This window comes from Echinops telfairi, unplaced genomic scaffold (genome assembly GCF_000313985.2).
Source record: "Echinops telfairi isolate 266 unplaced genomic scaffold, ASM31398v2 ScPeMD7_7425;HRSCAF=8463, whole genome shotgun sequence".
Taxonomy (NCBI): domain Eukaryota; kingdom Metazoa; phylum Chordata; class Mammalia; order Afrosoricida; family Tenrecidae; genus Echinops; species Echinops telfairi.
The window spans coordinates 2311186-2323221 of NW_022111325.1; the positions used below are offsets into that span (position 1 = coordinate 2311186).

Below are 12036 nucleotides of genomic sequence, written 5' to 3' on the forward strand. Positions count from 1 at the left end.
GTTTCACATTGTATTTTTTGTAAACATTCCCGTGATTTTATAGCAATAATTTTGACTTACCCTCATATAAACCATGCTGTCATGAGCATTCTTATGTTTCCCATTGTACAGACAAAAGTGTTTTAGTATCAAATTTGTGTTTCTTTATATACATGTTTTAGATACTATTCCTGTGTTAGTTTTACAATTTACAAATAATGTTTTCCCAGGTGTGGCTAACCATTTCACTTTTTTCTCCTTTTAAAGAGTGCTGGGACAATGCTGCAAAGAATGGCGAGGTTGATTGCCAGGGTCCATCAGGTGAGTCCTAGCTGACTTGAATTCTTTGTGCCGGTCTGTTTAGGGAGATTTCCTGGTTTCCGCTGGATTTCGTGTGCACAGGATGAAATGCCGTCTGCAGAGCATCAGCATCTCAGAGCTCTCATTGGCCAGTGTCCTCGCCTCCATTTCCCTGCCATGCACTTCATCCCCGGCCGCCCTCAAAACCTTCAAGTAAAAGGTCTCGAGGAGTAGCTGTGCCTGAGAATTTACCATGTAATAGGGAAATCCTTTTCTTTCTTTTTCTTTCCAATTGCTATTACCCTTTCTTTAGTAGGATTACTAGTTATCATCCATTAAAGAAATAGCTAAAAGAAAAATGCTTTGCCAGTTCAGACCTTTTGCAAACAGTTGGCCAGTACACCCTCCAAGTGCACAGACACTCAGCAGCCCGAGATGACTCATTTCAGTCATAACACTGAGCATTTGCTGGGGCTCACTTCATGCCAGGCTTCATTCCCTGTAGCCCTTCGGATCCGCCCAGGAGACAGATAGCAGTCCCGTTTCTGTGTTGGGTTACATCTTCTGGTTCGTGTTTTTAAGAACCACACTGTTCCCAGGACTGTTAAGAGTGGAGTGGTGGTGGTAGCAGCAACCAAGAGGCGCGTCTAACCTGGGTTCATAGGGTCCAGAAGACATTCTGCCAGAGCCAAGGCCTGAAGGCTAAAGACAGAGGCAGAACACTGGGCACTTTGATCAGATCACTTAATTGCCACTTAGATATCCTGCAGAAGGAGCCTTTCCTTGGGAGGTCATGACAAACCTCTGAATGTAAAATAAAATCAAAGTAAGAATCAACATCGAGGTGGATTCTGGCCCCGAATTACCATCTGAAAGGACAAAAATGTCCCCATCTGAAGTACCAAAGAAGAAAAATATCTTGAGGTCAGACTGTGGAGAGATGTCAGTGAGAAAAAATGTTGTGGTTTTTATAGTTTGTCTCAAAGTGACCTGGATTGACTCACAATGCTGCTCTTTCGAGAATTGCATGCATAATGCTCATTCTGGAACTGCAGAGGCAATTGTGGATATGGTTGTTTTTCCTGGAAACAACAAACTAGCTGGCTGGTGCCATATATTACACTAAGAAGTAAGGAATCCATTTTGCTAGCTTTAATTTGCTACAAAAAGCATAACTTTAAAAAAAAATCATTAGATTAGTACAGTAACAGCACCACCTTGTGGCTCTTATATATCTTGACAGGCACTTTTTTTTCTTTTCTTTTTTTAATTGGTATTTTTTAAAGAAACAGGATGCTTCCTTTGCAATAGACTGCTAGAGAATATTCAGGATGCTATGCTGAGGTTGCAATGACTAATCAGTAGCTTAACACAACAGAAGGTGTGTGTGTGTGTGTGTGTGTGTGAGATTTCTGTTGCTAGTTTTCAGTGGGGTCTGCAGCTAAAGGGCAGAATAGGTGTAGGGATGAAAGTTCACCATCTTGGGATATCATCTTAACATGTAGCTTTTGAGCTGGTCCCAGCAGGGGAAGAGTAAATTTAACACCACTCTTAACTGTCTCTGACTACAAATGCTACAAGTGATTTCCACTCATGATTCATTTGCTCCACTCAGGGCCCCACCCATCTGCAAGGAAGGCTGGGAAATGTAGAGGAGTATTTGGATGTTTGGTGAGCAATGCTATCTCTGCCAGAGAGTTCATCTGCAACCATGCTATATTATATTACCCTATTCCTTTCTATTGACATCTATGAGTACTCGGTATTTGTGAAACATGAAGGATTTAGAAAAGTAGGTACAAAGATGACTCAAATGTGATCCTCTGTCTCTCAAGCAGTGTGACATCCATTAGAAGCAAACTAAATGAAAGTAATGGGAAACATAGCATCAGACAGACCAGTTTTAATTCTGGTTCTGCCATCTACTCACGCTGTGGCTGTAGACAAAACTACTTACTTTCCTTGAATTTTAGTGTCTCCTCTTATATGACAGGAGTGGTGATATTCTAGGCTTCTTGGCTAAAAACAACCCCAAAAAAGTACACATGGAGCCCTGCAGGGGTTAGCACCCATTCACAGTATGCATGAATATAGTTCAAGAAAGAATACTGTCACGCACTGTTAACGGAGAAACACAAAAGTAATTATTTTGGACTGACGGTGTCTGGCAAATCTTCACAGATGAAGAATGGGTAAGATTCAAATGGGGACAGGGAAGGTGAGTTAGAACAGACAGAAAGCTTGTTGCTGTGTTCCACTGAGTCAGTTCTAGCCCGTGGCGAGTGACCCTACAGGACAGAGCAGATCTGCCCCGCTCGTGGTCTGACTGAGAAAGGCTGGCCTTCGGGTTAGCCGCTGTGCCGAAAGTGGCATGTTTTCACCTGATCCTCTGACTGAAATGTAGAGCTTATGAAGGAGTGAAAATAGGGAAGTTGAAGTGGCCCTAATTACCATGCTAAGGGATTTGAAACGTCTTTGACATCTCTAGGGAGCCACCAGCGTCTTTTGATTACCTGAAAGTTAATCAACAGTATAGATGGTGAGAGCTGAAGATGAACGGATAAGGGTGCCACCTAGAAGGTGATTCTCAACATGGGTCATGGGAATAGACTGTTAGAGGTGGAATGTATACATGGAGTTTAAAACCTTTTAAAAAGGACATAAGTGTTAGACCTTTTTTGCACTCAAGAAGCTGTTTAGCGAGACTAAGTATAAATACAAACAGCTTTCCTCTTTCTTACTGATTTTGCAAGCAATTCCTTTTTCCAGTGATTTCTCACATTCCTGTTCTACGTCCACTGATTTCTTTCCCGTTGAACTGCTGTGTATGGCTTGTCGGACTTCTGCTCAGCTCTGGGTCCTCCGCCTGGCATTTCCTGGAATCTGGCTTCCCCTCCCCTGGGTGAAGAGGTTCTCGTGGGCGGTGCACGGGGTTGCCCATAGAGCTGTTTACTTAGTCGGACACTTCACATCCTCTTCATTACGGGCCTTTAGTGAACGAGTGGGGCTTTATTCTCCGGCAGAGCCACTAGGAAAATTGTCGCAGAGTGTAATTACATGAGAAATTTTAACTCTTAAATAGCAAGGGGAATATTGCTAATCCCCCCCCATACCTGAGGGGACGGACTACGGATTACTAGACACTTGAGGATTGCGAGTTACTGGCTGCCCTTCACCCCCTGGCAGGAATATTGAAAGAATGGCCCTGTGTTTGGTGGTTAATGGCTCTGCTGAGCTCCTGAACAGTCTCCTAGCAGAATGGTTCACTTCCCTCTGGGGCAGAGCCCTGATGTGGCAGCAACACAAAAGGCTGGAGCAGATTTAGAGCATGACTAATTGTAAATGATAGCGGGGTTCCTTTTACGTGAAATAAGATGTGTGTTCGTGACGGTTTCCACTGTTAAATACCTGGATTACAGCCCTGGTGTTGTAGCGAGCAGTGGGGGACTGATACTTCCAGAACACTAAAGCAGTTTCTTTTCTAGCTGAACCATGGACGTTTCTTGCATGCGGGGACCCAAGCACCCCAAAGCATTGCTGCCCGCCTAGATGACCAGGCTCCAGGTGAGAGCCCTAGAGCTCTTTCCCGCACCCGAGAGTGTGACCCGGTGAGTTACTCCCACATGCCTGGCTTTTCACAGGGCTTATCATGGGTGCTGGGAGCTCCTTTTCTGTATTGGGAAACTGCAACCCAGAGAACTGAAACCCATTTACCTTCAGTCAGATAGGTAATGTTGCTGAGGCAGCGCTCTGGAGCCCAGCTCTTCCCAGTCCCCGTGTGACAGTTGAAGGGGCATGAAGCACTGAGGTCAGGACACATCTGGGTGCGCTCATTCCTATCAGTGAACTCACCATCAAACCAAAATACCAAACTCATTGTCATCGAGTCATTGGACTCATAGCAACCCCATAGGACAGAGCAGACTCGCCCCTGTGGGTTTAGACACTACCTGTCTTTAGAGTAGAAAACCTCTTCTTTCTCCCACGAGCAGTTGGTGGTTTCGAACAGCTGACCTTGTGATTAGCAACCCAACTCATAACCTCTACACCACCAAGACTCCTCATGAACTCACCACAGTACCCAAGATTTTGTTGGACACAAAGTAGTCACACAGGTCAGGTTAGCTGTTACTGATCTTATTTTATGATGGGTTAGCAAACTTGCCTCAAAAGAGCACATATTTTAGGCTCCAGCACCATAATAACCTCTGATGTAACTCTTCAATTCTGCCATAAATGAGTGTGACTGTGTACCACTAAAACTTTATTTACAAAAACATGGTTCCTGCCTGTTATTTACCAACCCCCAGTATGGAGGATCCCAGAGAAATTAAATTTACCAGCCTGGGATCACACACAGAGCTAAGAGTAAGGCAGTTACAGACCCGGTTGCCTCATAACCAGGCTGGTACTCTTCCACGTTTGTACGTGGATGTCTGGAAGGAGAATGACTGATTTGTTGGGAGAAGAGCAGCCTCTCTCAGGATGAAGCCAGGAGCCCAGCAGTATTGTGTGGGGTGTTTGCCAGGTCAGGCCCCATTAGGCTACATATTGATAGCTTCCCCCTTTGCCAGCATTGCTGCTGATGCTCATCAATGACATTATATCTATGTGGTCTATGCTAAAATGTGAGGCTTTTCTTACTCCATTTCTGCCCCTGCCAGCCCCCCAACCCCATACTCTGAATCTTTTCATTTTAGCATAAGCTGCGTGTAAGGGGAAAAGAAGCCCAAGACTCCAAACCCCATCTCAGCACAGTCTTTGCTATTTACGACTCTAGCGTTCACCTATGTTCACAAGCACAAAATGAAATGGAATAAATGAATGAAGTCATTGAAGTGTCTTTCGGCTTCCTCTGTAATTGTAGTCCTTTTATCTGCCAATTCCTCTGGGGTTTCTATGGAAACAGCAGCTTGCAGATGAGCTTGTCACATGACTGGAGCATCTTTATCCACAGCGCAGAAGAATCCAGATGGCAAGAATTGTCTCTGGCACCCCCACATCTAGGGTTTACGTTGCTGAGCAACTAGCTTCACCACCAGCTTCATACCGTGTTGACTGGAAAGAGACAGCTAGCATTTTTTTGTCTTAGATAAGAAATGGGAAATACCGTTGGTAGCTCTGAGACATGTTTCCCCGACCTGGTCCCTCTCCCCTTCCCCAGCATCTGTCACGTTGGCCCCGTTAGACCTGTTTGCTTTTTTATCTCACAGGCCAACCATGGTGAGCAACATGAGGGTCAGCACTACAGCATCTCCCTCCAGGACATGAAGACTGTTTTCCCCCACGGCCTGCCTCCTCGTTATGTAATGCAGGTGCTCAAACAAGGCTGGGAGCTGGGGCCAGAATGCAAGCTACTGGGAGCAGAGGAGTGGGGGTCAAGTGAATCGAACACTGTAAAAGAGGAAACTTGAATTTGAAAACCAGATAAATGTAGCTGTTGGTTGTCTCTTACGGCGAACGCATTTACTGCAGTAACCTAAAGCTGGGTTTTTTTAATTGTTCTTTCTGTTATCCATCCTAAATCTTTTTTCTTTTTTGGTATTAGGTAAAGTATTGTTAAATAAATAATAGTCACCTGTTCTCCTTGGGTTAGCCCACAGGTTTCTAGAAACGTTGGCATTCCGATCAGTGAATTTGGTATTTCCTTATATGGGAAATAGAGCTGTCCTGTCATGGGCTTTGGTCCCCACACCTGTCACAGGGCTCGTGGACTGCACACAGCCCTTTCATGCTAAATTTGAAGGAGCCTGTTCCAGCCTCTCCAGGTGCACATTACAGAAATGAGATTCCTGCCAGGTGCTTGTGAGCCGCACAGAGCAGTCCGTGTGTGTATCGGTGTGTACTCAGGGTGAGAGGGGAGGGCATTTCCGGTCAAGAAACCTGGGAAAGGGAATCCGCACTCTCATCCCCACCAAGAAGCTTCACCAGCATATCTGGTCCTAAACACAAATTCCTGCCTCACTCACAGTGAAGGGGGGCAGGCTGTGCTCAGACTGCCCCCTAACTTTTCCTGGGACCCCAAGAAAGAGAAAGGCTGCTAACATTTTAGGTATACTCATTCTCCATTCTAGATAGCTAGCGACATGAACTTAGCGCTGTCTGGAGGGCAGAGACTGACTGCACCAAGGCTGGTTCAGAGAGCACCTTTCCCCTGAGGCCGGACAGGTAACACCTTGGTAATTGTCTGTGGTCAGGCCTGGAACTATGCACCTAGATTTTTAGTCAAGAGCCAAACTCTTCAACTCCTCTCATTCATTGCGCACGTTGCCTTCAGACTGGCGTAACCACCAGTGAGTGTGCTGGGGGATGACTTGTGCGTGGTGATTTCTGCGATGCCCATCGTAGAGAGGGCAGCTCTCCCACCCTGTCTGTGGGGCTTCGGGTTGGGGTACCTGATGATGGCCTTTTGTTCTGCTGGCTGCATCACCTGTTGAAGACTGCGCTGTCCGTTAAGTTCGGCCTTAACCAGTCAGTTCCTTCTCCAACCCAATCGTTCTGTCAACTCATCCAATACACTTGCAGACAAGTGTTTATTGTTATTAGTAGACATGGTGAAGTTCTTTATTTACAAATCTCTTTCACACTTCCCAAATATTTTCAATCCAATTTTTGCTGGCCAGAGGTGGAAAACGTCCGTCAGTTGGTGATGTCATGTCGGGGATTCCTTGAAGTTGTGGGGAGCTGGCCACACCTGCTCTTGAGCTCTGGGTACTGGACATGATTCTCCCTTGAAAAATTAAGTGGTTAGAATAATAAATTTCACCAAGAACAAAGATAACTAACATTTATTGAATGTTGGCCGTATGTCAGATAATTTGCTAAGTACTTTACTGTATATGTCAACCCTAAGCGACCTATGTTGGGAGATGTGTAGATTACTTAGAGATTTCAATGAACTGATGTTAGATCTGTACTTCTTTAACAGGAATAATAAAAAGCTGGCTTTTCAGTGACGGCTTGTCGGGTGGTAATGTGTTTCCATCTTAAGCTAAATTACATGAGCTAGATTTTCAAATTCAATACCAACTCCTCCTCTCCCAGCTGAGTAAATTAAAGCCTTCCATTTGGTGCCCTTGCTTGCTGCATTGGACTCAGGGTGTCTAACAGGAACGTGTTAGAGCTGTGCACCCCGCCCTCTTCTCCCGCTGTCTAGGTGAAGACATTCGGTGAAGCTTGTCTGATGGTCAGGAAACCAGCCCTAGAGCTTCTACAGTACCTGAAAACCACCAACTTCACACACCCGGCTGTGCGCTATGTTCTCTGTATCCTTCTCTGCTGCTGCGTGCGGCCCTCTGAGCAGACACGGATGCAAATGTGCTCCTTCTGGTGCTGTTTTCTTTAACAGCACATGCTGCAGATGGGGAGAAGGGCACGGGGAAAACCCTCAGTCTCTGCCATGCGGTCCACTTCTGTGCAAAACAAGACTGGCTGGTCCTGCATATTCCAGATGGTAAGCCCTGCCTAGCTTCACTGTGTCACAGCCATCCTGGTGCTGTGGTCACCTTGTGGCTGGAATTCTCTGACAGGATCTGAGAGCTGAAAGAAAACCCTTTGCCTGCGCCCAGGCCAGTCTCAGTGAATTCATCATTTCTTCATAGTATTGGGCCCAGAGGAAAATCCGCTCAAAGCTACCTGGAATGAAGTGTTGGGGCTCAGCACCCCTCACTTGGAGAGCTAAAGCCTACGAGCTGGACCTCCTGCTGCAGAGGTTCAGGCTTTGTTGTCTGTTGGCTGTTGTTGAGTCCCTCGGTCTTTGGCATGTGGCTGTGCATCTCCGTTCCAGGATGGTCACCGTGGGTCTTAGAAACTGCCCCCTTCACACCTCTCTTCCAGGTTGTGTGCATCTGTATTTTCTGACTTGGGTTTGTAAGCCATCGAGAAACAGACCGCATCTGAACTATGTGGTGTGCCTTGTGTAGTAATCATAACAGTGGGCCATGCAAAACAGAAATGCCTGAAGCAAGGAGACCTTAAATGTATAAAGGGGCCTCAACAAGTTCATGAGAAAATGCTATTTTTTCATTCCACTTTTCCAAACCATGTTTGAAACCCTCCTGTGTGGGGGAAACTAAAGCCACTTCCCATACCTTAGAGGGGCGTTGAGTATTTTGAGTTACGTACATTCTGCCTATTCCATTTTCTTGTGGTTTGTTTTGTTTTTCTCAGCTCATCGTTGGGTGAAAAATTGTAGGAATCTTTTGCAGTCCACCTACAACAAACAGCGCTTGGATCAACCTTTAGAGGCTTCGACCTGGCTAAAGAATTTCAAAACGTCAAATGAGCGCTTCCTGAGCCAGGTGACTAGACTCCCAGATGCACAGTGCTGGGCAGCCGTCACGAGGAGTCTCCCCACTTGGGGTCCTGAGGACCCAGTTGATAATACTATAGGGAATTAGTATTGCAGTTGGGATGATGGTACCATGTAGTACATTTTCTTCAAGGTGGAGGCCACCTTGAAATTCATTTGCCCTCGTGAATAGCACTAACAGGTTGACCTTTTGTGAGTGGAAGACGGACGTCCAGAATGATTCGTTGACTTTCCTAAGGTCACAGCCTCCCCGTCTTCTACAGACACATTTTCAACGACGTCACTTTTCTGGGTAAAAGTGGAGAGCAAATGTTTTGAGAATGATGAGGGCAATGAATGTACAAATGTGCTTTACACAATTGATGTATGCCTGTATGGATTGTGATAAGAATTGCATGAGCCCCTAATAAAATGATCTTTTTAAAGTCCCAGGCAGACATAGACCAGAACGTGTTCATTTGCATAGAGAAATCTCTTACAGGGTCTGGGACAAAAGAGGAAAAGCTGGTTCCTACTAACTTGGCCTTCCTACTTCCTCAGCCCGGGGTGGGCTGGTACTCAGGCTCTAGTAATTGGGGTTTTTTGCTTGTAGATAAAAGTTGAAGAGAAGTATGTCTGGAACAAGCGCGAGAGCACAGAGCAAGGCAGCCCTCTGGGAGAAGTGGTTGAACAGGTCAGATGAAGGAGACAATGTGGAGTGTGGAGTGTGTCCAACCCAGAGAAGGCCACTCCAGGGCCTGAGCCACTCACTGTCCGTCTCACGCCCTCTGTCACAGGGCATTACGCGGGTGAAGAATGCCACAGATGCCGTGGGGATTGTGCTGAAAGAGCTCAGAAGGCAAAGTGCTTTGGGTGCTTTTCACCTCCTGGTGGCAGTGGATGGAGTCAACGCTCTCTGGGGGAGAACCACCCTGAAGAGAGAAGATAAGAGCCCGGTAGGAGCGCTGGGTTTCTCTCAGTCGGTTTCTGGTTCCGTCCTTTGCAGAAACGGTGACGTAGCCTTCTAGACCATGAACATGTTTTCTTGTCAATCAAATCCACTGCCATCAAGTTGATTCCAACTGGTCAGAACCTCATGGGTCAGGGTAGAACTGCCCCTGTGCGTTTCTGAGACTGTAAACTCCAGGATCAGATTGCCACGTCCTTCTCCAGCAGGGACGACCGGCGAGTTCGCACTGCTGACTGGTTGGCAGCTCAGTGCACAGACTACTCCACCACCAGGGCTCCGCCGCCCAGAGTTTGTGCAGTGAACTGTGCAGTGGGAATAGTGCCAGACGGGCGCCACTTTCCATGGGGACTAAGGCCATATGGTCTAAGTAGAGAAGACCGAGGGACGGTGGTTTGGGATAGTGGGCACTTTCTCCCCTGCTGACTGTCTTTAGTCTCTAAAAAGAGGGCAGTCACGGCTCTAGCTTTCTGTCTCTGTAATTGCACATCTCCCTTCCTTTCTACACCCCTTCCACTCAGTTTCAGCTCAGAGAACAGCTTCTCCCCGAGGAAGGGCTTGCCTCCAGGGATGCTACCGTTGTATTCAGATTGAGGGTTGTTTTACTGGTGTTAATTGACACTTGTCTCAGAAGCCCAGGAAAAACAAATCATGATCTCTCTTTCTCTCTCTCTCTCCTTGGCCAATGTGCAGATAGCCCCAGAGGAACTAGCGCTTGTTCACCATCTGAGGAAAATGGTGAAGAATGATTGGGTGAGTGCCTACAGTCCTGACACATTTCAGGAAGAAAGTGTGTTTTTATTGTAAAGATACTCTACTACTTCATTGCTAATACTCTTTCCAATCCTTAAGTAGTATCTTACCGACCTCCCCACATCTGTGCCAAGCTAAGAGTAGAGACTGGATCAAAATCCATGTGTTGGTTCCTGATCTTTTCCACAAGACTGGTGTAAGCTTATTATGCACAGCCAGTTTATTTAAATATTGGCCCAATTTTACTTTGTAATTGTTTAAAGTATTTGTTTTGTTTTTTATCTTCCCATCATCTTCAGAAAAAATTTTAAGATGCCGAAGTACGTCTTGATGGATTTCAGAACACAGGGCAGCTGCCCGTCAGAGCCAAATTGAGAACCAATGCCCACGTTCATTGCCATTTAGCTGTGATGGCCACCCTCGCCCCCAGCCCCACCCCGGCTGCAAATGATGAACACGCAGTGTTTCTTCGTTGTTTTTCATAACGCTGCTCTTCTCCCTTCTTTCAGCATGGAGGCGCCATCGTGCTGACTTTGAGCCAGACTGGCTCGCTCTTTAAGCCCCGGTCAGCCTACCTGCCCCACGAACTGCTGGGAAAGGTGAGCGCAGCCTGTGCCTATTGCCATTCTGTCTAAAGGGGCCATCACCCCGCTTCTCCTCGTCGTGTGCATTTTGATGTCACTTCGGCCTTCACCCAGACATCCAGAAGGCTGGCATTTTGCCCTCTTTGCTTTATCCTTTTCCTTCTATTTCTCTACACGTTCCCAAAGTTATATTACAGTAACCTGAAGGTATGGTTTTGCTTTATCTCTAATTTCTTCAATATATTTTCCTAAAGATAATGATACTCTGTTATACGGCCACAGCACGTTGCCCGGTGTAATGCTGTTAACTAATCTGTAGGATTTATTCTGATTTTGCCGATGCTCCAATAAGAACCAGACTCACTGCCATCAAGTCTGTTCCGATTCATGGCCACTGTAATAGGGTTTCCAAGGTTGTAAGTCTTTCCAGGAGCAGAGCCCTGGGTGAGCTTAGGTGGCCCCCTTGCTGTGATGAGCAGTTCCACACTTCCCCGGTAGCCCCACTGCCCCCACGTCCTTCATTTAAAAAGAAAGTCTTGGACCCTACGGTGACGTACGTGCTCCTGTCATCTGAACTAGTTGCTCGGTCATCTTTTCTGATCTTGGTATGATTGAAGGTTATTGGTTCCTACGTCCCGTCCCGAGGTTTCCTATTTCCTGACTTGATGTCTTGATCATGGTGGCTGGAACATCACAGAAGGGATGACGTTGTCTTCTTCGTGAAGCCCACCTTTCTTGTGACTGGTGATGCTGGTCTCCACCTGCTTTTGCCCCAAGAAACTTACTATTCTCCCTTTGCCATCAGCAAGCACCTGTGGAGATAGGTTTTGAGACTAGATAGATACATACCTGTTGCTTATCAAGCGTTCACAAACTTTATTTTAGCATCCTTGGTGAGTCTTCCATAAACTAGCTGACATTCAGTTGTTATAATAATAGGAGGACTGTGACTCAGTGGAGATTGTCCCAGCTCAGCCCTGGCAGAGTAGTGGTTACACATCTGGCTGCAACCTGCAGGGTCAGCAATTTGAAACCACCAGCCAGCTCCTGGGAGAACGATGGGGGTCTACTCCCAAAAAGGTTGACAGTTTATCAGGGGCAGGGGATGGGAGTGGGGTGGTGATATGATACCAAGGGCTGAAATAGAAAGAAAATATTTTTTT

At 46.3% G+C, this 12036-nt stretch overlaps 1 protein-coding gene across 1 annotated transcript in view; it reads left to right on the top strand.

Moving 5' to 3' along the window:
• The window catches only part of DAP3 (death associated protein 3), a 32596-nt gene extending 21588 nt beyond the window's left edge, over positions 1–11008 (top strand). Inside the window, exons 4-13 of the mRNA XM_004714757.4 lie at positions 247–300; positions 3765–3887; positions 5493–5594; positions 7436–7544; positions 7640–7732; positions 8449–8579; positions 9183–9263; positions 9367–9525; positions 10230–10289; positions 10799–11008. Of these exons, the coding sequence (XP_004714814.3) occupies positions 247–300; positions 3765–3887; positions 5493–5594; positions 7436–7544; positions 7640–7732; positions 8449–8579; positions 9183–9263; positions 9367–9525; positions 10230–10289; positions 10799–10924 (1038 nt within the window). The 3' untranslated portion in view covers positions 10925–11008. The remainder of the gene's footprint in view (positions 1–246; positions 301–3764; positions 3888–5492; positions 5595–7435; positions 7545–7639; positions 7733–8448; positions 8580–9182; positions 9264–9366; positions 9526–10229; positions 10290–10798) is intronic.
• Positions 11009–12036: the final 1028 nt, after the last annotated feature.